Below are 23,754 nucleotides of genomic sequence, written 5' to 3'. Positions count from 1 at the left end.
GATACTTGTCATAATAGGCATTGGTTTGTGGAAAGTAAAATCGGCCACTGCAGCATCATAGTCTGCTCCTTTGGATTGATGAAATGAATGTGAGACTCAGAGTTGACAGTATTAGAAAGACTATCTTCTTAAACGTTTCAAAATAATCATTTAAAAGCCTAGTGTTATCTGTAATTTTGAATACCTTGTAGCTTTTGGCCTTTGTTCCTCACTCTTATTTGTTCTCTAGAATTCCACCACCATTGAAACTTACATGATTTAGTTTTCCCTAACATATATCAATTGACTGCTTGCCTAAAATTAGGCTAAAATTCTCCCAATCTAGCATATATTCATTGTAGCCAAAGGAATCTTTTAAGTTGCTGCAACTTGGAATGGCAAATATGTGGCATACATCCCAACCTTCTCCTTCTCTCCTGGCATAGATTGATAATAATTCATGGCTTCTTTTTACATTCAAAGCTTAGACTCTTTCTAAGAAAATGATCTGATGAGTAATTCATTGGAGTTAGTATTTTAGGTGAAAACTATTAGTTGTCTACCGTGTTTTAGGCCCAGATTTTATTAAGTATGCGCATGTGTGCCTGTGTTACTTAAAGATAACGAGAAACTTTGCAGCTCTTAATAATACGATTTCAGTCGGTTCAATTGAAATCTCTACGGAAAAGCCTTCACTGAACCCTGGGCAAACTGAGTATCTTTACTCTGCTGAAAAAAACATTTTCTATTCAGTTTACTTTAGCATGTCTTACTAAGGAAATTAAGGTGGACATGCATAAGCCTGAATTGCATCAATACACGTAGTCTCTGACTTTAAGGGGTTTAGAGATACGAAGGGAGCGTTTTGTGCTCAGAGAGGTGACTTATCAAAGATGTGTGCATGTTGTAAGCTTATAAAAGAAGTAATGAAATTTAGGCAAATTTTTAGGAATGTTAAAACTTTTTAAAGTTACATCTGCATTCCAAGATACGGAAGCAGCATGTGCAGAGCACAGAATAGCCCTCTTTAAAAATAACTCCTGGTTTTTCTGTCTGATGTGGTTGAATGGCAAAGGCATAGAATGAAACAGGGAGGAAAAGTATACCTTAAGAAGTTGAATACATATATAATGTTAGTTGCTTTTGCAAATTAATATTTTCAGTAGGACTCCTGGGTGTAGGCAAATAATGCCATAGGCAGTTTGTAAGGAAATCTCATCTCTCAACTACAGTGATTGTGTAGTACTATTCAGGGTTGGTTTAAATCTGTTTCTTTTACATGAAATATGAGGAGGAAATGGGATTTCCATAGTTACCTTTCCCTTCTCTAATTTTAAGTGTATATAATGCCAAATTTAATTTTTCATCAGCATTTGTGTAAGACTTTGTAAAGTGGCTATTTCTTTTGTCTGTGAAATCTTGAGTTTATTTTTCCAGAAAAAATAAGATGGCTTAGAATATAGCTAGCTTTGGATAGTAGCTGATTAGTAGAGGTTAACACTTTAAACAGTGTATTCTAAAAATTACTTTTATCACGCCAGCTTTAGTGTGATGACGAGGGAAGGGTATTCTTGTCAGGAGAATGCATGGAGGAAAGTTTGAAAATAGTTGGTTTTCAAGATTATGTCTAACAGAGTCATTCTGGCCCATCCAGAGATTACATGAATATTTCATGGCCATCTACACTTAGTTTTTCCTTCATTTGTAGTGCTGTAGTACTTTTAGATATTCAAAAAGTACCAGTTACTGAGGATGCAAAAATGAATGAAGTATGGATTCTGTTGAGGGAATCACTTATTTTTATGTACCATTTGTTAGCCTGTTACTTAAAGATTTGAATTTGTTTTTACTTTTTAAATATAGTTCTAGAGACTTCCCTGATAGTCCAGTGGCTGAGACTCTGGGCTTCCAGTGCAGGGGGCCTGTGTTTGATGCCTGGTCAGAAAACTGGATCCTATATGCTGTGACTAAGAGCTGGTGCAGCCAAATAAATAAATATATTTAAAACAAAATAATAGTTTCTATTAAGGTATAAGCTTCCACAGTGGTTGCTATCCACTTATTAATACCTGTCACATAATGTAAATGCAATTTTCTTATAAGGATTCAAACTAAATTTAAGAAACGGCAGAATTTGAAAATGTACAATGTTAGTTGTTATATATATATATAACTTGCTGTTGGTAGGTTGTTCCAGTTTTGGTGCATCTCCTGTCTGCTATCAGCAGTGTTAGACTTTACATCCCCAAAGACCTTCGACCACTGGACAACAGACAGAGTGTTCTAAAATCAATACAGGTATGCACATTAATTTTATAAATTAAATATAAATTTTATGTAAATATAAATAGATTGTAAAACAAGGCAATTGATATGCTTTTAAATATATTGCTTTCTTTCAGGAAAACTATAAACTGCCAATAGTGGCAATTATTTTTGACAAACAGTGGCAGCAGGTCTATATGTAGATTGCCCTCTCTTTGAATCTACCAACAAGTTAGTCTAAGGGAGGGCTCACAAAGTAAAACGTAACCACTGTTGTATGTTAAATACATTTGCTTTACTGGTTATGAATGAAAGTAACTACAGAGTGTGTTAAAAGTTTTTATATATAAAATCATGTGCCTGGACTTTTGATTAATGCATGGATAAAATAGTCTTATGGAAAATTATTAGTTGGTTAGTAAATAAATATTTGAAGAACATTTACTATGTAGCAAAGGCCATATACTAAAATCTGAGAAAACTGGATGCTTTTCATGTACAGTAGGAATTTTTAAGCTTTGGTCCATATGTGGACTTCTAAAATGAATAATTCTCTTAACAATTTTACAAACAGTTTTGTGGGTAACCTTTTTTTTAAAATTTCTAACTGACCAAATCCTATATTACGTTTAAGGCCTATCTAAGACCCTGAAAGTCTTCCAGTGGGATATCAGGCTGTAATAAACTCTCTCTTCTCTGAATTCACATGTTTATTATATTTAATATTTAAATCATGTTAGAGAAAAAAAATGTAGCAATGGGGATCTGGATCCCTTAAAAAGTTTGTCTTTTTAAGTCTTTCAACTCAGTACCACGCTCCCTAAGAATCAGCCCAAAGAAGTAATCAGAAAATTGAAAAAAATTTACACTTGAGATGTTCAATTCAGGATTATTTATAATGGCAAGAAGTTACAGCAGTAAATGTACAGTAATGGGTTTTATCAATAAGTTGTGCCACACTAAACTCCAAATATTAGAATTATTAATGAATTATAATACATGTCTATGTGCATAGGAAAAACATAAAGGAAATACTGGTTTAGCTTAGTCTTAACTAATATTACCTGTGAGGTGAAAAATGAATTTTAAATATTTTGTTTCAGGAAGTTCAGAAACGTTTTCCTGATGGTGTTCCCTTATTAGACCCTATTGATGACATGGGCATTCAGGATCAAGGACTGAAAAAAGTTATCCAGAAAGTAGAGGCCTTTGAGCATCGAATGTATTCTCATCCTCTTCACAATGATCCAAATTTGGAAACTGTGTATACACTTTGTGAAAAAAAAGCACAGGTATGGCAGAAACATTTTTATCATAGAATTCTATGTATTTCACTATATGAGAGAGTATATATAATTTTTCATTTTATTTTTCTATTGGATTCATCAGCTAAAGCAAGAAGGTGCCTAGCTATCAATTCTTACCAGCAAAAAAAAGTTGATCGCTTTAATTGAGATACCATTCACATAGCATAACATTCATCCCTTTAAAGCATACCATTTAGTGGTTGTTAGTGTATTCACAGTATGGTCTGCAACTATAACCACTATCTAACTGCAGAACATTCTCATCACCCACAAAAGAAACCTCATCCCTGTTAGCAGTCACTCCCCATTTCCCTACCCTCCAGTCCCTGGCAGCTGCAAATCTCATTTTTGCCTTATGGATTTGCCTGTTCTGGAGCTTTCATGTAAATAATACAATATGTGGCGTCTGTGTTTGCCTTCTTAGTTAACGTCTTCAAGATTCATCCATGTTGTAGCATGAATCTGTATTTTATTCCTTTTTATAGCTGAAAAATACTCCCTTATATATGTGTTATACCACATTCTGTTTACCATTCATCAGCTGATGAACATTTGGAATTTTTCCATTTCTTGGCTGTTATGAATAATACTGCTATGAACATTTGTGTACAATTTTTGTGTGGACATATGTTTTCATTTCCCTTAGATGGAATTGGGTTGAATTGCTGGGTCATAGAGGAACTCTGTGTTTATCTTTATGAGAAACTGCCAAACTGTGTTCCAAAGTGGCTGCACCATTTTATATTCTCAGCAGCTTATTAAAGTTCCAGTTTCTCCACATCCTCCCCAACATTTGTTATTGTCTGCATTTTTAATTATAGCTGGTCTAGTGGTATAAAGTAGTAGTTCACCTTTTTAGGGTAACTAGCTGTGTTCTCTAACCAGTTAAAGCATTCTTATAGCCATTCTGAATAACGAATTTAGAAAAAGCTTGCTGAAGTGAACACATTTCTTTCCACTATCCACTTCTCTTCAACTAGAATCTCTGTGTAGCCAAATATCATTTTCTCCTTGAAGTTTATAAGTCTTTGCTTTTATGCTTTTTCAGCTTTTATCACATGCCACTCTTACTGTGTTTGTCTTTCTGTCTCACAAACTAGATTTTAAGCTCCTTAAGCTCAGGTGTTTCATTTTAGCTTACTTATACTCTTTCATATCTCCCATAATGATCTATTTTTATAAAGTAGATGCCTGGTGTTTATTGAATAAATAATATGAGTAGAAACTTCTTTGCCTAATAAAGTAACGTGTTCAGCTCATGGTTTTAACAGCACTGCCGCTTCCTAGCTTTTTGTGAACTAACATGATGTGGCCCTGTGCCATGTTGTGCACAGCAAGTATGTTCTCAGGGAACATGTAGTATATATACTATGCTATGGCCCACCATGAAGGTTTCTTCTCAAAATGAGGAAACTGAGACATTAAAAGCTTGAGTATGCTCAGACTGTGCTAGTATGATCCTAGCCTGCCCATCTCTCACCAGGACCTTGCAGCTCCCTCCCTGCGTCCAGTTTCTCCCTACACCAGAGAATCAACTTTAATAGTTTCAATACAAGAACAAAGAGACCTGAGTTTGGTTGAGTGATAACTGGAGAATATCCATGGATAATGTGACTTGAAGCCCCAGAGAAAGGGATTATCTGAGCTACTGAAATGTAACAAAAAGCCCTAGTGTCTAGCTAAAAGTCTGGCTAAATGAACTTGTTATAAAGACTGCAATACATGCAAAAAGTGCTTATGCAGAAGCGTTAAGTTCTAAAAGTAAGACCTAAAGTTGATGTGGACTGTGTTTTTATTTTGCTAAGTAGTAGTCATACACCAGAAAAGACTGAAAGGAAAACATAATCTGTTGTGAGATTATAGTAAGTATCTCCCCTGTTCCCCCTTACTTATACTGCAAGAAAACTATGAAGAGTTAACAATTTTATGACCTTCTAGAGACTGCAAGATAAACTTAACATTCCTTAGCCCTGCCTAGGAAGCCCTTCAGAATCTGACTGCTCAACTGTCAACATTTTAAGTCCTCATACCCTCTGACCCAGCTTTCTACAAAGTGAGGCAATATGAGGATGTTCTTGTAGCATTCTTTGAAAAAGCAAATGAATATAAACAACCTCTGAGTTCATCAGTAGAAAGTTAGATACATGAATTATGAATATCCACAATGGTATCAAAATGACCCTTAAAAAAAGAATGAGGTAATGTATATGTACTTTTTGGAAGAGAAATCCTGATTGTATTAAGTGGGAAAGGAAGCTGATCACAACTTTGCGGGGAAAACCGCTGTACCTATTTGTTCATGTATTGACAGACGTGGGTAATCTATTCTGTGTTCTTTTAAGGTATGTAGAAGAAGGTCTAGAACAGCATCATGTAGTATAGAATACAAGCTTCTCACAGAATTTAAAATTCTTTAGTAGACACTTTTCTTAAAAATGAAAAACAGGTGAAATTAATTTTAATAAGATTTTTATTTAACTCAGTATATCCAGAATACATTTCAACATGTAATCAGTATAAAAATTACTGAGGTAAAAATCTTAAATAGTAGACTCTCTTCTACCAACCTGTAAGCTTTGTATGCCTCTATTTAGCACAGTCTTCTATGCTAATAACATAGGTGCATCTTCAATTAAAGAAACTTTAGAAGATAATTTTTTTTTTCTGATAGGCCTAGTAAACATACCAGGTGGCAGAGAGGTAGCATGCTAGGTAACATATAAAGCATTCCTTCTTATCCTCCTAGCATTGTGACATGTCAGTTCATGGCAACGTAAATAATTGCTAAGAGTTTAAATTCTGGAGTCTGAATCCCATCAATCCCAAGCTTGGGTTTGAATCCCGTCTTTTATTACTCTCTCTGTGATCTTGACCAGTTTACTTGGTAATCTCTCTCTGCCTCAGTTTTCTCATCTGTAAAATTCACATTTATGTCTGCGTAAGAATTAAATGAGACCACCCAGCACCTAGAGTCCTGGCCTCGCTCTTTCCTCGAGAACAAACATCATGAGCTTCAGCGCCCAATCCACCTTCTCCAACTACCGGTCCCTGGGCTCCATGCAGTCGTCGGGCCACCGCGTCCAACCGGCCAGCAGCGCGGCCAGCGTCTATGCAGGCGCCAGGGGCTCGGGCTCCCGGATCTCCGTGTCCCGCACCACCAGCGTCCGGGGCGGCTGGGGGTCCGGGAACCTGGGAGCCGGGATGGCCGGGGGTCTGGTGGGTGTAGGGGGCATCCAGGGTGAGAAGGAGACCATGCAAGACCTGAATGACCGCCTGGCTTCCTACCTGGAGGAGGTGAGGAGCCTGGAGGCGGATAACCAGAGACTGGAGAGCAAAATCCTGGAACACCTGGAGAAGAAGGGACCCCAGGTCAGAGACTGGGGACACTGCCTGAAGATCATCGAGGACCTGAGTGCTCCGATTTTTGCAAATTCTGTGGACAACGCCCGCATCGTTCTGCAGATTGACAATGCCCGTCTTGCTGCTGATGACTTCAGAGTCACGTATGAGACGGAACTGGCCATGCGCCAGTCTGTGGAGAGTGACATACATGGGCTCCGCAAGGTCATCGATGACCCCAGTGTCACCCGGCTGCAGCTGGAGACTGAGATCGAGGCTCTCAAGGAAGAGCTGCTCTTCATGAAGAAGAATCGTGAGGCGGAAGTAAAAGGTCTACAAAACCAGATTGCCAACTCTGGGCTGACCGTGGAGTTGGATGCCCCCAAACCTCAGGACCTTAGCAAGATCATGGCAGACATCCAGGCCCAGTATGACGAGCTGGCTCAGAAGAACCGAGAGGAGCTGGACAAGTACTGGTCCCAGCAGATTGAGGAGAGCACCACAGTGGTCACCTCGCAGAACGCTGAGATAGGAGCTGCTGAGATGACCCTCACAGAGCTGAGGCGCACCGTCCAGTCCCTGGAGACCGACCTGGACTCCATGAGAAATCTGAAGACCAGCTTAGAGAACAGCCTGAGGGAAGTGGAGGCCCGCTACGCCATGCAGATGGAGCAACTGAACGGAGTCCTCCTGCACCTGGAGTCAGAGCTGGCCCAGACCCGGGCAGAGGGGCAACGCCAGACCCAGGAGTACGAGGCCCTGCTGAATGTTAAGGTCAAGCTGGAGGCTGAGATCAATACCTACTGCCGTCTGCTGGAAGATGGGGAGGATTTCAGTCTTGGCGACGCTCTGGACAGCAGCAACTCCAGGCATACCATCCAGAAGACCACCACCCTCAGGCTCGTGGATGGCAAAGTGGTGTCTGAGACCTCAGACGCCAAAGTTCTGAGGCACTGAGGCAGCAGAAGCAGGGTCCCCTGGGGGGCAGGAGGTCAATAAAAGTTGAGACATTCATTGCAAAAAAAAAAAAGAATTAAATGAAATAATGTAAAGCACTTGAAGAATCAGGATTCATAGTTAGCTGTCAATAAATGTCAATTACTGACCACCGTTGTTGCCTTTAACTTCTCTTCAGTTGAAGCTTAATAAAGCATCTGCAAAATACCAGAGTCTTTGAATTTCAGCTTCTCAGTTCCTAAACTTTCTGTCAATGTTTTTCTGAACTTCGAGCCTCCACTTTAGGATCCCAGTGTTTCCTTGCTTTGTACTGTCATCTCTGTCACAGTTGATGAGTATATAATATCTATATATGTCATTAATTTAAATACACATCTAACCTAAAATATAACCTCAAAATAACATTTTCCTTTTAAGCTTTCATCTTTGTCTACAAAATAAAGACTTACTTTCTTTGCTAAATCATTTTCCAGCTTTTAGGCAGATTTTATGCAATTTGAGGGCTTAAAAGAGAAAGAACACAAGATTCATATACTCATCTTTCTTTGCTTATTCTCTTGAGTTGCCCCTAATTCCATAAGGATTGAAAAGTTGGAGCTGATGTGATTGCTACCTCAGATAACATCATTCTTCTTGTATAATATCCTGGAATAGTAAGAAACTGCTATGTTCCTCTCCACCCCTCCCCCCAATATAATTATGTTTTGTTTCATTTCATGAGTAAATGTAATTTTTATTTTGTTTACTTTGTTATTGAACTTCTTTTTACTTTCGTATGCCTTAGATTGCAATAGACATTAAATCCGCAAAGCGAGAACTAAAGAAAGCAAGAACTGTCCTACAAATGGATGAGCTCAAATGTCGCAAACGTGTTTTAAGGAGGTTGGGATTTGCTACATCTTCTGATGTCATAGAGATGAAAGGACGAGTGGCTTGTGAGATAAGCAGGTAATACCTGGTTGTTCTAGAAAACTGATTCTAAAATGGAATACTGATTTTAAAAGAGGGCTGTTAATCTTTTGGAAAAAGAACTGTTTTAAAAACAAGAAAGTTTGTTTGGTGCTTTTCATATTAAAATACAGGTTTTGGCCATGAAGTTGAGAAATTAGGGAGAATAAAAATCTTGGACCTTACTAATTAATGCAGATACCATTAATATTTTCATGTTTCCTTTTTCTTTATTTTATAGCACTGTGGAATTTTTATGTAACTGTAGTCTTAGTTTACACATGAATTTTTATACTTTTAATTTTTTTGTAGTTATGAAGTTTCTGTAAAGTTTTAGGCTAACGTAGCATATTATATGCCACAGCTTAAAATCAGATATAATCTTTTGTATATTAGATATAAGCTGTTTATTTTGGTTATCTTCTACCACATTACAAATGACCTTAAAGCTAAATGACATAAAGCAGAAGTCATTTCATTCTCTCTGGTTGTTTCTGTGGGTCAGAAATTCTAGAAGAGTGGGCCCTTCGGATGGTTCTGGCTCAGGATCCCTTGTGACTGCCATCATTTTGAAGATATTTTGCCATAGTCAGTTATTCTCTGTGAGTCCATAAAAGACATCTCAAAATAGTTTTTATGTACTCAGCAAGGCCCTAATGTATGGGATCAGAAAATTACAGCCCTTTGTAAATGCTTTGGACATTCCTGATGAAGACTTACTCGTATCGTTCTTATGGATCATCTAGTTCAGGTACGACTTCAGATATCTGCAGGGGCCAAGATTCTGTGGCAAACAGAACAGCTGTAGGCCACCAAAAGGAGGCAGCAACTACCCAGCCTCAATTAGTTATTAAAAATAATGTGATATCAGAGTATAAGTTAGAAAAGTCAAATATCTAGTTTCTTTTTTTTTTTTTTGGTGAAATCTCTTGATTTTTAAATGTTCACAAAATATTTCAGAATTATGTTTTTAGGTTCTTATGCAAGCTAAATATAAAACACTTCGTGTTAGATTTGGCCCACAAGCTTGTATTGAATAGCTTTCCTTAAACCTTGATAAAATTAAGCTTTCCTGCTTTGTAATTAAAGAAACCTAGGCACTATAAAGTTAATAATTTATGTAGAATTAAATTTAGACTATAACATTGATCTGTTTATTTAAATGCCAGTTCAGTTCAGTTCAGTTTGGTTCAGTCGCTCAGTCGTGTCCGACTCTTTGGACCCCATGAATCGCAGCACGCCAGGCCTCCCTGTCCATCACCATCTCCCGGAGCTCACTCAGACTCACGTCCATCGAGTCCGTGATGCCATCCAGCCATCTCATCCTGGGTCGTCCCCTTTTCCTCCTGCCCCCAATCCCTCCCAGCATCAGAGTCTTTTCCAATGAGTCAACTCTTCGCATGAGGTGGCCAAAGTACTGGAGCTTCAGCTTTAGCATCATTCCTTCCAAAGAAATCCCAGGGTTGATCTCCTTCAAGATGAATGTTATTGGAATTATTTCTTTGTGATGTTATATAGTATTCAATAATTGAATTAATTTAAATTTATTTTAAATTATTAAATATAAATTTAATATAATATTAAATAATTGATTTATTTCTCTTGGGTAGCTGCAGCTAGATTTAGTCTTGGAAGAAAGAATATTTAGAGAGATAACAATATCACATATCAAAGCACATTACTTTTCCCCCAGATTTGCCTCTCGTGATCTATCTTGGAGAATAAAACCACTGCAGGCAAAAACTGGAGTCATCCTTGATTCCTCCTCTCCCTTCTTACTCTCTTTCCACGTCTTCATGATTGTTTTCTCCTATCTCTGTGCGGTTTTTTAACTGTTCCCACTAACTGAAGTGCATCCCTTTTATAAGTTTCTGCAACCCATCCTTTATTCTCTTGCTTTCAGAATTGTCTTTCCAAAACATAAATCCTAGCATGTCATTCTTTGGTAAAAGTCTGTCAATGATTCTCTGTTGCTTTTAAAATAAATTCCATAATTGAGTATATTCTTGCCCTTTCCTGTGTATCCCCTCTGTTGCCACATCCCACACATGTTTCTTTCATTTAGCATGACTTTTCCGTCACTCCCCATTTCTGCATGTTTTTTTCAAGATCTTCTGAAACTTGCTTTGAGTTTCTTCAGATTGATTTTAGTCTCCTCAACTCTTTTTTTTTTTTTTGCATAATTGCCTATATAAACCTCTACTAAATTGCTGTCATGTGCTTATTATCTTTCTCATCTGCCTCTCCCACATTAGACTATAGAAGTAGTCTTATCTGTGTTTTCCCTGTTAGGAGCTTAACTCTGTTAATCGTTAGGAACCCATATTTAGCTTTTGACTTTTGTTTTTGATTAGTTATTACCGTAAAGCTTGATGGTTTGTGACTTTTCTTTTAGAAATCTTAGGAAGTTTGCAAATTGTGTGTCTGCTATGGATACATTCTAATTAAGATTTCTGATAAAGTTTTCATTTAATATTTTTTAAAGTTATTTGTAAAGAATAATTCTAATTTAATTGAGCTACAAAAAATTTAAAAGGTTCTTAAACCTAGGTAATAAATGCTAATAGCTAATTTTTATGGTATTCTGAGAGTCAAGAAAAGATTATTTATTTCGATGAATATCTGTTTTAGTGTTTGCTAGGATGAGCTTTTTATATGAGATACCCATTTTACATTTACTATTGATTTATTCATAAATGCCTGCCATTTCCTTAGTTAGATAAGTCTTAATTTAAAACTGTATCTAAACGATGTGTGGGTATATATATGTGTTTTATATTCTGATATTTGGAGTTTCGTTTCTTTTTCTTTGTGGTGGTACAGTGCTGATGAGCTCCTTCTAACTGAGATGATGTTTAACGGCCTTTTCAATGACCTGTCTGCAGAACAAGCAACAGCACTACTGAGCTGCTTTGTGTTTCAGGAGAATGTGAGTTTATGTATTTAGCACATCTTATTTATTAATTTGCATTTTATAGTTTAATTTTAATATGGATTTTTAAATTATAAAATGACTTTCATATTTACATATTAATAGGTATATTATCAGAAAAGAACAAATAGAATTTTATTTATAGCCAATCATTATTAGTCAGATTCTAAGTTATAAATTTGTTGTATAACCCAGTGCATTATTTGAAGGTCTGGCTTAGTCAGACAGTCCTAGAAGAAAAAAGAAAACGAAATTTAGGCAAATTAGTGAAAATGAAAAGAAAGTAAGACTGAATTAATACGCCTCTTCTCAGTTTTGGAGAGTAACTATGAGGCAGCTGATGATATCAATACTAGCAGCTGAAATCTTTGTTTTCATAGGCAAGATTTGAGGTAATGGCCATAAGATTCTCATCAATAATCTTTTCAAGTGAGTAGTCGAGTTTCAACAGCTTCTAAGAAATAAAAATGAAGTGCTAGATGGACCGTGAGAACACTAATCATCCATTGTGCTCAGTTGCATCCGATTCTTTACAACCCCGTGGACTGTAGCCCACCAGGCTCCTCTGTCCATGGAATTTTCCAGGCAGGAATACTGGAGTGGGTTGCCATTTCCTACTTCAGAGGATCTTCTCGACCCCAGGGATCAAACCTGTGTCTCCTGCATTGGCAGGTGGAATCTTTACCACTACATCACCTGGGAAGCCCTTTACTTTAATTCAAAAGCCAGTGTTTGTTTAAAAGAGTAAAATACATGTTTCACATTTCAAATTCAAGATTTTATTCATTGTGTATAAAATTAATGAAGTAAGAGTAAGACAAGGACATTTGCCTTCTAAAAATAATTTAATGTTATGTAAATTTTTAGATGACCTTTTATCATGTATACTTAGGTTAATTTTTTTTTAAAGTAAATTGTGTAAGAGATTTGTTTTTGCAGTTCTGCCGTTGATCTATTTATCCATTAACTATTTCCTTATTAGTCAGATCAGTTACATAACTTCTTGAAATAGGTGTGGGCACTTTTCTTTAAGCTCTCTGATTACGGATTAACATTACTGTTATAGTGGCAATGATAACAAGTAGGACACTAACTGAAAAATGATTTATGCTCTCCTAAGAATACCTGCTGCGTACTTATGAAATAATTTAATCTGCTTGTGAGGAATACATTTCTTTATGAAATATTATGTTAGGCTGTTTTTCTTAGGTTCAAAATCTTACTGTGTTAATTTCTGAGATAATTGTTAAGAATGTTTGTCAGATTTTCTTTGAACAGATATAAGGTTTACAGATTGTTTGGGGGTTGATGATCTTCTGCCTATGGCAGACTTTTTCTTCTGGCTAATTTCTTATGCTATGTTGTGTTTTTTGTTTTTAATTTGGCACAACAAAACTCCTGTCTTTTGAAAGGCCAAGTATGTTACCTCTTCACAGGAGTTGGGCTTCACCAAACTATAGTTGCTAAATCTTGAGGCAAGGTGTCACTGTGTGTCGTCAGGGTTTGTTCAGTGAAGCCACGTTGTGCTGCCTGTACTGTCATCATTCTTACCGTGGGGCCTTCAACTTCAAAATGGACAATTGTGTTGAAAGTAACGTGGAATGTTGTTGATACTTTTAAAAGTATTTTCTAGCCAGAGAAGAAGGTAAATATAGTAAGATATTGGTTATCGGTGCTGATAATTTCTGTTTTAAAATGTGTTATTTCTAAAACTGTGCCCTTATTTTTATATATTACACAGTCTTTATAATATAAATAACAAGTGTTTTTCAAATGCTTATTAATCACCCACTGTGTGCAGTGCAGAGACCAAGACCTGAGAGAGAAAACAGAATTTTTTGCTTTCATGATACTTTCGTGTATGCTAGTCAATGAAGATAAAGAAATCAAGAATAGACGTATTATGTTAGAAGGATGAGGGGTTTGGAGAAAAGTGAAGCAAAAGAGGCAAATAGAAATCATTTTGAGGGGCTGCATTTACTATTTTAAATAAAGTGATTAGAAAAGCCTCACTGATAAAGTAAAATTTAAATCAAGACCTAAAGGAGAGATGGGGCAAACTGCATGTACCTGGTGGGAGCGTGTTGGTAAAATGACAGACACTTATCTTACTTATATCATGACCAGCGCCTTCTACTTACAATGACCAGGAGAGAGGAAGAGATCAGTAACTGGCGACCAGGGAATGGATGCAATATCAAAGACATTTACAGTCTTGCGTACTTTTCACTAAACTGAGATATTGAGTTCATTCTGGCCATTTTGCTTTCTCATTACTTATCATGATTTTTTTGTTTTAACAGGAATAACACAGAACCTGGTTCATAATTTATTATATAATATATACCTGATACAAATCAAAACTAAGTCCTATATAAATACTGATGCTTAAAGGCAGATCTGTTACAACTAGCCTGTAGTTTGGTTTTTTATTTAGTTTACCTATAATTACTTTAAATCCTGTCTCACACATATATACACACATTTCTTGTAATAATTTTTTGTATAGTAAGTCTACCTTTGTCAAAATTAATTGTTCCTTAATATTAGATTGGTACGAAAGTAATTACCGTTTCGGACCTTGAATTTTAAATCATTATAACTAGGCTCAAGTTCATCTTTATTAACCAAAATAGGAACCATTACAATTAACATATTTTTGCCAATGGAAAATGTTTGTTTATTCCTGTAGCATAGAAATCCATGCTTTGGGATTTGATGAACTCATGGAAAGTATTTTCTGCATCTTGCTGGTTGTGGAAGCATTTTCCCTTCAAAAAGTTGTTGAGAAGCTTGAAGAAGTGGTAGTGAGTTGGTGAGAGGTCAGGTGAATATGGCAGATGAGGCCAAACTTTGCAGCCCAATCCGTTCAGCTTTTGAAGCATTGGTTGTGCAACATGCAGTCAAACGTTGTTGTGGAGAAGAATTGGCCCCTTTCTGTTGACCAGTACCTGCTGCAGGCATTGCAGTTTTGGGTGCATCTCATTGACTTGCTTCTGGGAAGCATACTTCCCAGATGTAATGGTTTCGCCAGGATTCAGAAAGCTGTCATGGACCACACGAGCAGCATACCACCAAACAGTGACCAGGACCCTTTTTTTGGAGCAAGTTTGGGTTTGGGAAGTGCTTTAGAGCTTTTTTGCATCCAGCCAATGAGCTGGTTGTCTCTGACTGTCAGATAAAATCCACTTTTCATTGCACATCACAATCCAGTCGAGAAATGGTCCGTTGTTGTTGGGTAGACTAAGAGAAGATGACATCTCAAAATGACGAATATTTTGATTTTCGGTCAGCTCTTGAGGCACCCACTTATCGAGCTTTTTCACCCTTTCAGTTTCCTTCAAATGCCAAATGAGCGTAGAATGGTCACTGTTGAGTTCTTGGGCAACTTCTTGTGTAGATGGAAGAGGATCAGCTTCAGTGATCCTCTCAGGTGGTTGTCATCAACTTCTGATGGTCAGTCACTGCTCTCTTCATCTTCAGGGCTCTCGTCGTCTTTGCCACACTTCTTGAACCAGCACTGCACTGTATGTTCATTAGCAGTTCCTGGGTCAAATGCATTGTTGGTGTTGCGAGTTGTCTCCACTGCTTTATCACTCCTTTTGAACTTGAATAAGAAATTTGCTTGAAATAGCTTTTTGTCTAACATTATTTCCATAGTCTAAAATACAAATAAACAGCAAGTAATAATTCATTAGCAAAAAGCTTTATAAAGCAAGAAATGAGCATTAAAATGATGTATAACAGAACCACACTTGAATGTATTCCAATATCAAATGGTATAATTCAACACTGCAAAACTGAAATTGCTTTTATACCAACCTAATAATATCTTTATACTAATCACAAATCTGTAGGTTTTGAGTGCCTTAGAGTGTTAAGAAACCAACACACAGAATTGAAGCAGCTTGTCCAAGTTAATTTGATTGGTTAGTAATAGACCTTAAACTTTTAATTTTTCTAATTGAGAAATTGATTGACTTTTCAGTAATGGAAAGAGAACAGTAAGAACAGTGAAACTCATTTGAATTTTTGTCTTCAAACGGGCTTCCTTAGTGGCTCAGATGGGTAAAGAATCTGCCTGCAGTGCAGGAGACCTGGGTTCAGTCCCTGGGTTGGGGAGATCTCCTGAGGAAGGAAATGGCAACACACTCCAGTGTTCTTTCCTGAGAATTCCATGGACAGAGTAGCCTAGTGGGCTACAGGGCTACAGTCCCTGGGGTTGCTAAGAGTAGGACATGACTAAGCACTTTTCAAAGTGGTTAGAGAGTTAGAAATACCTAGGTAAGATTAAAATTGAAGGCATTACTTCCAATGTAATTTATCCAAGATTTTTAGTTTTCACAGGTTAAAAGTTGCCTAGAAGTCAAACTGTTTAAAAAATCAAATTATGGTATAACAGTTTATAAATGTTGATGTAACTAAACTTCTATGCATGTTTACAATATTTGTTCTCCTTCAGTTCCATTTATGGTCACAAAAAATAGCTAATTTAGCACACTTTGCAAATTTAGCAGTGCAGTATTTTCCTCTGAAATATAAAAGAATAGTCTAATTCAGGATGACAGGAATGATAATTTTGCTGACATAATTAATTAGAAACTTTAAATGCTAATGACTGAGGTCTTACAATTTGAAATTAACAGAAATCATGAAAGCTTTGTTTTGTTTATAAAAGTAAATAGTATATAATGCATTTTAAACTTGGGTTTTGTATATAATCTTCCTTTTCTTTTATAGTCTAGTGAGATGCCCAAATTAACAGAGCAGTTAGCAGGACCACTTCGTCAAATGCAGGTAAGATTTTTTTGAACTACATATTTTAAGAATAGTATATTGTGAAATAAACATTTGTGACAGTCTAATCATAGACCACCTGACTTGCCTCTAGAGAAACCTATATGCAGGTCAGGAAGCAACAGTTAGAACTGGACATGGAACAACAGACTGGTTCCAAATAGGAAAAGGAGTATTCAAGGCTGTACATTGTCACCCTGCTTATTTAATTTATATGCAGAGTATATCATGAGAAACGCTGGGCTGGAAGAAGCACAAGCTGGAATCAAGATTGCTGGGAGAAATATCAATAACCTCAGATATGCAGATGACACCACCCTTAAGGCAGAAAGTGAAGAGGAACTAAAAAGTATCTTGACGAAAGTGAAAGAGGATAGCGAAAAAGTTGGCTTAAAGCTCAACATTCAGAAAACAAAGATCATGGCATCCGGGCCCATCACTTCATGGGAAATAGTTTGGGAAACAGTGGAAATAGTGTCAGACTTTATTTTGAGGGGCTCCAAAATCACTGCAGATGGTGATTGTAGCCATGAAATTAAAAGACCCTTACTCCTTGGAAGGAAAGTTATGACCAACCCAGATAGCATATTCAAAAGCAGAGACATTACTTTGCTAACAAAGGTCCGTCTAGTCATGGCTATGGTTTTTCCTGTGGTCATGTATGGATGTGAGAGTTGGACTGTGAAGAAAGCTGAGTGCCAAAGAATTGATGCTTTTGAACTGTGGTGTTGGAGAAGACTCTTGAGAATCCCTTGGACTGCAAGGAGATCCAACCAGTCCATTCTAAAGGAGATCAGTCCTGGGTGTTCATTAGAAGGACTGATGCTAAAGCTGAAACTCCAGTACTTTGGCCACCTCATGCGAAGAGTTGACTCATTGGAAAAGACCCTGATGCTGGGAGGGATTGGGGGCAGGAGGAGAAGGGGACGACAGAGGATGAGATGGCTGGATGGCATCACCGACTCGATGGACGCGAGTCTGAGTGAACTCCGGGAGTTGGTGATGGACAGGGAGGCCTGGCGTGCTGCGATTCATGGGGTTGCAAAGAGTTGGACACGACTGAGCGACTGAACTGAACTGAATTATAGTATTTTTCATTTCACAGAGACAGCTTCCTTCAAATTAAATATATCATTTGATGTTAGTTTAGTCACTTAATACTATTTTGATAACATCATTTTTTAATTTTTATTTTAAAAATGAAACCATCTCCCTCACCAAAATAATAAGTTTTATAGAGTTGCTTCGAGTTCAGATTTACCATTACATAGTGTAGATAAACTGTGTCAGCAATTCAGTGCATGCAGTGGTTTCCTTGATGTTAAGAATGGCATCTTGATAGATAGAGTTCAGTTTGTTTTACATTTTTCTATCCTAGTTTATAATAAATTTTAAAATCAGGTTTTAAGATTATCTCTGGATCCTCAAAGACATGTCTTTTTGATACCAGGCACCAGTTTTATGGAAGACAAATTTTTCACCATCAGAGTGAGGTGGGCAGATGGTATGGGGGTAATTTTACATTTAGTGTGTACTTTACTTCTGTTATTTTTAATCAGCTCCACCTCAGATCATCAGGTAGTAGATCCCAAGGGTTTGGGGACCCTTGATTCATCATAATGAATTGGTCTCTTTTATTATTTCTTAGGAAGAATGATTTTGTCTACCACTGTAAGACATTGCAAGAGAGGAATGAAGAGTGACTCATAAAAATGATCTCTTTAATGGAATATTTAGCACTTTTTCATGTTAGTAAGAAGGTTAAACTCCAGAACCAGTGACGTCTTCATAGGCCTGGGAGGTTTTGACCCTTTCAGTTACCAGGGGAAAAGAATGACTCTAACTTCTTATTGTCAAGAAAAGAAAATCTTAAAATGTACCTTGTTTAAAGCTTTGTTGGAGAAAAGCATCGTTTTGCCATAGGACTTTTGTTTCTCTAAGGCTGTTTTGTTATTGTCTTTGTTTTGTTAATGAAACAGAGATTAGTTAAATGTCATTCTTGAATAGTTTTAAGGAAGAGTTTTGGTTATTGTACAAAAGGTATTACTGGGTGAAAATCATGCTCTTGATTTGTTTTTTCTAATTAATGTAGTGAAAAAGCTTTGCTGTTTGATTACTGAACAATGGGTCAGGCATTGTGGCTGCTTAGAAGCAGAACATCCAGATTGTAGGCATATTATTATCAAGGAAGAAAAAGGAAACTCGTAGAAAACCGGCTTTGGAAGCCTAAAGAGAAAGTGATATGGGAGTCATAAATAAGAAGTTTGAAGCATATCTTTTCTTTTCAAAGGAATGTGCTAAAAGAATTGCAAAAGTTTCAGCAGAAGCCAAGTTGGAAATTGATGAGGAGACTTATCTAAGCTCATTTAAACCTCACTTAATGGATGTAGTATACACCTGGGCAACTGGAGCTACATTTGCCCATATCTGCAAAATGACAGATGTCTTTGAAGGTATGGTTAAGTCTTCTATACATACACTTCTTTCTGATATAACAAATGTACTTAGGATGACATTGATTTACGAAAAAAGAATAATATATTATTTTTAATTTTTGATAATAAAAGGAAATCTTCTGCCCATATAGGGGTTTCCCCTGGTGGCTCAGTTATAACGAATCTGCCAGCAATGCAGGAGACCTCCTGCAATGCAAGAGATGCAGGTTCAATCCCTGGGCTGGGAAGATCCCCTGGAAAAGGAAATGGCAACCTTCTCCAGTATCCTTGCCTGGGAAGTCTCATGGACAGAGGAGCCTGGCAGGCTGCATGCAGTCCATGGGGTCACCAAAGTCTGACACGGTTTAGTGACTAAACAACAGCAACCTAATGGCTTGCTATATAATTCCACCAAAAAATGCTCTCCATTGCATATAAAATCAAATAGTTACTTAATTTAACTGAAGAAAAATTTTAAATGAAAAAGTAAAGGTAAAGGAAATACAAAAGGAGTAATTATAAGTGAATTATAAGAAGCAAATAATAGGCACAGTATATAAAGAAAGCCATATTTAGAAATGCTGTATTCATTGCAAAAAGATTGGCTTATGTAGATATATATAGTGGTGAATTCTGTATACATTGAACTTTCTTAAAAATGAAAATAAATAAGCTTGGACTTCATACCGATTATTGTAAGATCCTTAAAATATTATTATTTCTTATCTGTTTATTTTGAGGTAAATTATTTTTAACATACCCTGAATTATATGCTTTTACCTGATATTATTAAACATAACTAATAGATACTGAGTTTATGAATCAGTGATTTTTGCGTTGCATAGATTAAACATCACAACATCAGCTGTGAGCTTTTACTTCACTGCATTGAATTTTATGGGTTTTAAATATGAAGATCCCCTGGAGAAGGGAAAAGCTATCCACTCCAGTATACTGGCCTGGAGAATTCCATGGACTGTATAGTCCATGGGGTCGCAAAGAGTCAGACACGACTAAGTGACCTTCACTTTCATTTTTAAATTAATAGTGTGCTGTTTTAGTCCTTTCCCTGAAGTTTATTTCTAAACTTCCATTAAATGATCGTTAGTATTATGGTCCCAAAATCTTTTTATGAATACTATACTCTGTTATGAGCATGGCGATTATTTATTAGGTAAACAATGTGCCAGGCATTGTGCTATAATCAGCATTTTATATACTTTAATCACCAAATGGCACATCTGAGTAGATACTGTTTGCACTTTGCACAAGGAGACTGATTTATAAAAGGTAAATAATTTGGCCAAGGTCGTGGAGGTGTACCGCGTGACGACGGTGTGTTTAAATTCTGGACTCTGACTGCAGGCCACATGGTAGTTGATGACTTCATCTAAAAACCGTAACTCCTCATCTTTGAGTTTTGGATCACCAAGAGAATTCTTAAACACTACCTAGAACTGTGCCATCTCTATCCTCTGAAAATTCATGCTGTGGGGGTGGTCAGAAGGCCTGTCATAACTGATGGTGTGAGAAGAGGGACACGTGACACCCTCAGCTCACTTAACCCACAGAAACCCAGGGGGGTGTATGACAGCTTGTGTGTTTCAGAGATACAAAGGCAGTCAAGTACAGGATCACCACTCTTCAGTATAACTTCTTTTTGGAAGATAAGAATGAAACCATGACTGTTCTGTGCCTGGATTCTAGACTTATTCATAGACTAGCTCATATTTGTATATCTGCTTCTCTGAGAAGGTAGACACAGTGGCGTAAAACGGAAGTGATGCATTGTTTGGTTTATTTGTTTAAGAGAAATGAAGGAACAACAGACCTAGAAATAGAGGAAGCCTTGTAAAATCATCTTTGTAGATTATTTTTCTGTTCTTTGTACTTAAGTGGAAAAGTTATCACAGTATGGAAGATAAATTGTAAAGTGTTAAAATTGAAGGTAATTTTTATTTCTGCCACCTATGAGTTGATGTTTTCCCCCACATAGGAGCAATTCCTGAAATCAATATTTTTGCCTCTTTTCAATTCCTTGCGGCTGTTTTAATGTCACAGTGTGCTTGTGAAATCTAAGATTGAAAATTAAGGGATTCATAACTATAAGTTGAACTTGGGTCTGATACCAACACAGTTTTCATGGCACCATTAATGTCAGCTCTACCTTTTCTTTCTAAAACTGGAATAGACTATATATTAGCTCATAAGAGTAAAATATGTAACTAAACAGCAAAAAAAAATATTGAGAACCTTGGAATATTACTTAGGATATTATTTCCTTTTTCTGGCATCCTGTGTCTCCTTACCACAACCTTTTTTTTTAAACTGTGGTGGTGTTTACTTTATCCATTTCAGAATAGCCATTCTCTCCTCATCTTGTTACAGTACATGCTTGATATAATTGGAAAAGTACTATAATCACAGCTCTGCCCATAGTATAGTGTGTCCTTACTTTTATAGGCAGAAAATGACTACATTGGAACTCTTTAGTGTGCTGTGGTCAGGTGTCCAGTCATGTCATGTCATGAGCCTCAGCAGTAGTTTTAAGAATTTTTCGAACATTAGCTGGAGCTAGTTCACTCTGAATGGTGGGTACTGGTTGTTTGCCTCTACAGATGCAGTATGGTGCTCGTCCCTGTGCAGGATGGATTTGCTTTCCTTTAAGCGCATGCCATCAGGAAAGCTTCTGTGACAGATTATCATTTGAAACCGTCTACTGTAGTGCTTATGTCTGTCATGGGTTTTTAAAGCAAATGCTGTTTTGTGCATTCCCACTCTCTGCCCCGCCACAAGTTCTTTTCACGTGCCTTTCAACTAGCGTAGCTTACCCTTCCCTGGGAGAGGATACATCAGTGTCATAAGGGATTTTCCAGCTGGTTTGTATTTTTACATACTTTTGCTAATAGAGTAGCATTTTATCAGTATGTATCTTTTCTCCATTTAACGTTTGGCACAATCTTAGTACTAAATGGCTTAAGAATTAGCACCTAATTCTTTTTTGATGAATAATTAACTGAGACCCTAGTGGGACCAGGAATTGTGCTGCATGCAGGCAAGCAGTAGTCTCTGCTCTCCTGGAATGTTTTCAGCCTGAGCTGGGATCTAATATGGGAAATGATTGCAGGAAAGTGTATTTATGGTTCTAATCTCAAGCCTCAGTAACCACTTAGATAGGAGGTATTATATCAGATTTAGGGCATGGACTGTGAGGAACCACTTTTGGGAATGCCAGAAAGTTGGAGGTAGAAATAAATACCTCTCCAGGTAAAGAAATGTGTTGATTTCTTCTATCCTCAACTAGAATAATGTTTTGTTCAAGAACCACAGGAGCCTGATGTTTGTGAAACTGCCCTTAAGCTTGTGTGCTCAAATGTCCTTCAGTGGGGTAGATAGTTAAATTGTGTTTTATTCACACAGTGGAACAGTATACAGCTAGAAAAAGGAGTGAAGGACTGATTTGTGCTAGTATATGAACTTGAAACACTTTAAGGTTCTAAGTGAAAGGAGGCAGACACAGAAGCCACCTACTGTATAATTTCATTTATGTGAAATGTCCAGAATAGGCAAATCTAGAGAGACAGAAGTAAGTTTGTGGTTACCATGGACCGGTGGTGGGTGTGACTGCTTAATGGACTTGGGTTTCTTTTGGGTTTGTTAAAAGGATTCTGAAATTAAATAGTGATTATGGTTGTACAACTCTGAATATACTAAAAACCACTGGATTTGTGCACTTATTTAAAAGGGTGAATTTGTGTTTGTATTGACTCTACTGGATCTTAGCTATGGACACGCAGGGTTCTTTGTTGAGTTGGGGGGAATCTTTCATTGCAGCATATGGATTCTGAGTTGTGGTGCTGGGGCTCTGTAGTTGTGGTGCTGAGACTCAGTAATCGTGACGCTGGGGCTCAGTAGTCATGGTGCTGGGGCTCAGTAGTTGTGGTGTTGGGGCTTTGTTATAACACTGGGGCTAAGTAGTTGCAGCTCATGAACTTAGTTGCTCTGCAGCATATGTGATCTTAGTTCCCCCACCAGGGATCGAACCATGTCCCTTGACTACTAGGGAAGTCCCCAAAGGGTGAATTTTATGCCATGTGACTTACTATCTTAAGTGCATTCTTCCAGAATGGTGATATAAAATAAACCTAAGTGTAAAAAAGGGGTAGTGACGCTGGGGCACATGCTTTAAAGTGGTAGATTTTGTTTGTATTTTACCCCCGTTTTCATTACTATTAAGGATTCAGTTTTACTTTCCACTCTGGCAAAACCAGAAAAAAGGTTCATAATAAACCATTTGGTTGTTAGTGTGTCTGTTTCTTGTCCGCTTCCGATGGCCTGGGAGGAAGGGTGATGATGGCCTTTGGTCTCTTGTCTCACACTTAATCTGCGTGGTCCTAATTGATGAGGCAGAATGATTTCTAAAGCTGGGAGTAAGGAGAAGCTTTGGATTATGGAGAACTGTAGCAGGTAGAAAGTGTGCTGGGAAATTCACCTCTTCCCAGGAGTCTCCCTGAGTCTCCATCGGGAATAAAGAGCCTCAATGCTGCATGCAGCTGTGAACGGTGTTTGTACACACAAGATGATTTCTTGACAAGACTGAGGCCAACTGCCACAGCCATTGTATCGGCAGCCCTGTATTTCCTGGCCTCTTTTCTTAATTGTTCTTATGTCATCTGGAACTGTCAGAACTCAGTTTTCCAGAAATTGAGTTGGCATGAGCTGTATCTGGCAGCTCAGATGTGTGTTTAGTTTCTTTAGTTTATACCTTAATCTTAGCAGTTTATTTCATATGTTT

The 23,754-nt window shown here is 37.3% G+C and overlaps 2 protein-coding genes across 2 annotated transcripts in view; both read left to right on the top strand.

Annotated features, from left to right (window-relative positions):
* The window catches only part of MTREX (Mtr4 exosome RNA helicase), a 93,902-nt gene that overhangs the window by 64,228 nt on the left and 5,920 nt on the right, over window positions 1-23,754 (top strand). The window contains exons 20-25 of the mRNA XM_052658989.1: window positions 2,167-2,277; window positions 3,348-3,536; window positions 8,632-8,795; window positions 11,619-11,724; window positions 16,468-16,524; window positions 18,815-18,977. Of these exons, the coding sequence (XP_052514949.1) occupies window positions 2,167-2,277; window positions 3,348-3,536; window positions 8,632-8,795; window positions 11,619-11,724; window positions 16,468-16,524; window positions 18,815-18,977 (790 nt within the window). The remainder of the gene's footprint in view (window positions 1-2,166; window positions 2,278-3,347; window positions 3,537-8,631; window positions 8,796-11,618; window positions 11,725-16,467; window positions 16,525-18,814; window positions 18,978-23,754) is intronic.
* On the top strand, window positions 6,528-7,847 carry LOC128065948 (keratin, type I cytoskeletal 18-like). The gene has a single exon (XM_052658994.1). It carries the CDS (start codon window positions 6,558-6,560, stop codon window positions 7,845-7,847), a length of 1,290 nt encoding a protein of 429 aa, XP_052514954.1. The 5' UTR covers window positions 6,528-6,557.

This window comes from Budorcas taxicolor, chromosome 20 (assembly GCF_023091745.1).
Source record: "Budorcas taxicolor isolate Tak-1 chromosome 20, Takin1.1, whole genome shotgun sequence".
NCBI lineage: Eukaryota > Metazoa > Chordata > Mammalia > Artiodactyla > Bovidae > Budorcas > Budorcas taxicolor.
The sequence above is the reverse complement of the archived record's forward strand: the minus strand, read 5'-3'. Positions and strand labels throughout refer to the sequence as shown.

Bases quoted from the DNA above. Each gene is read 5' to 3' on its own strand.
- LOC128065948 (XM_052658994.1), top strand. From the start codon at position 6,558: ATGAGCTTCAGCGCCCAATCCACCTTCTCCAACTACCGGTCCCTGGGC.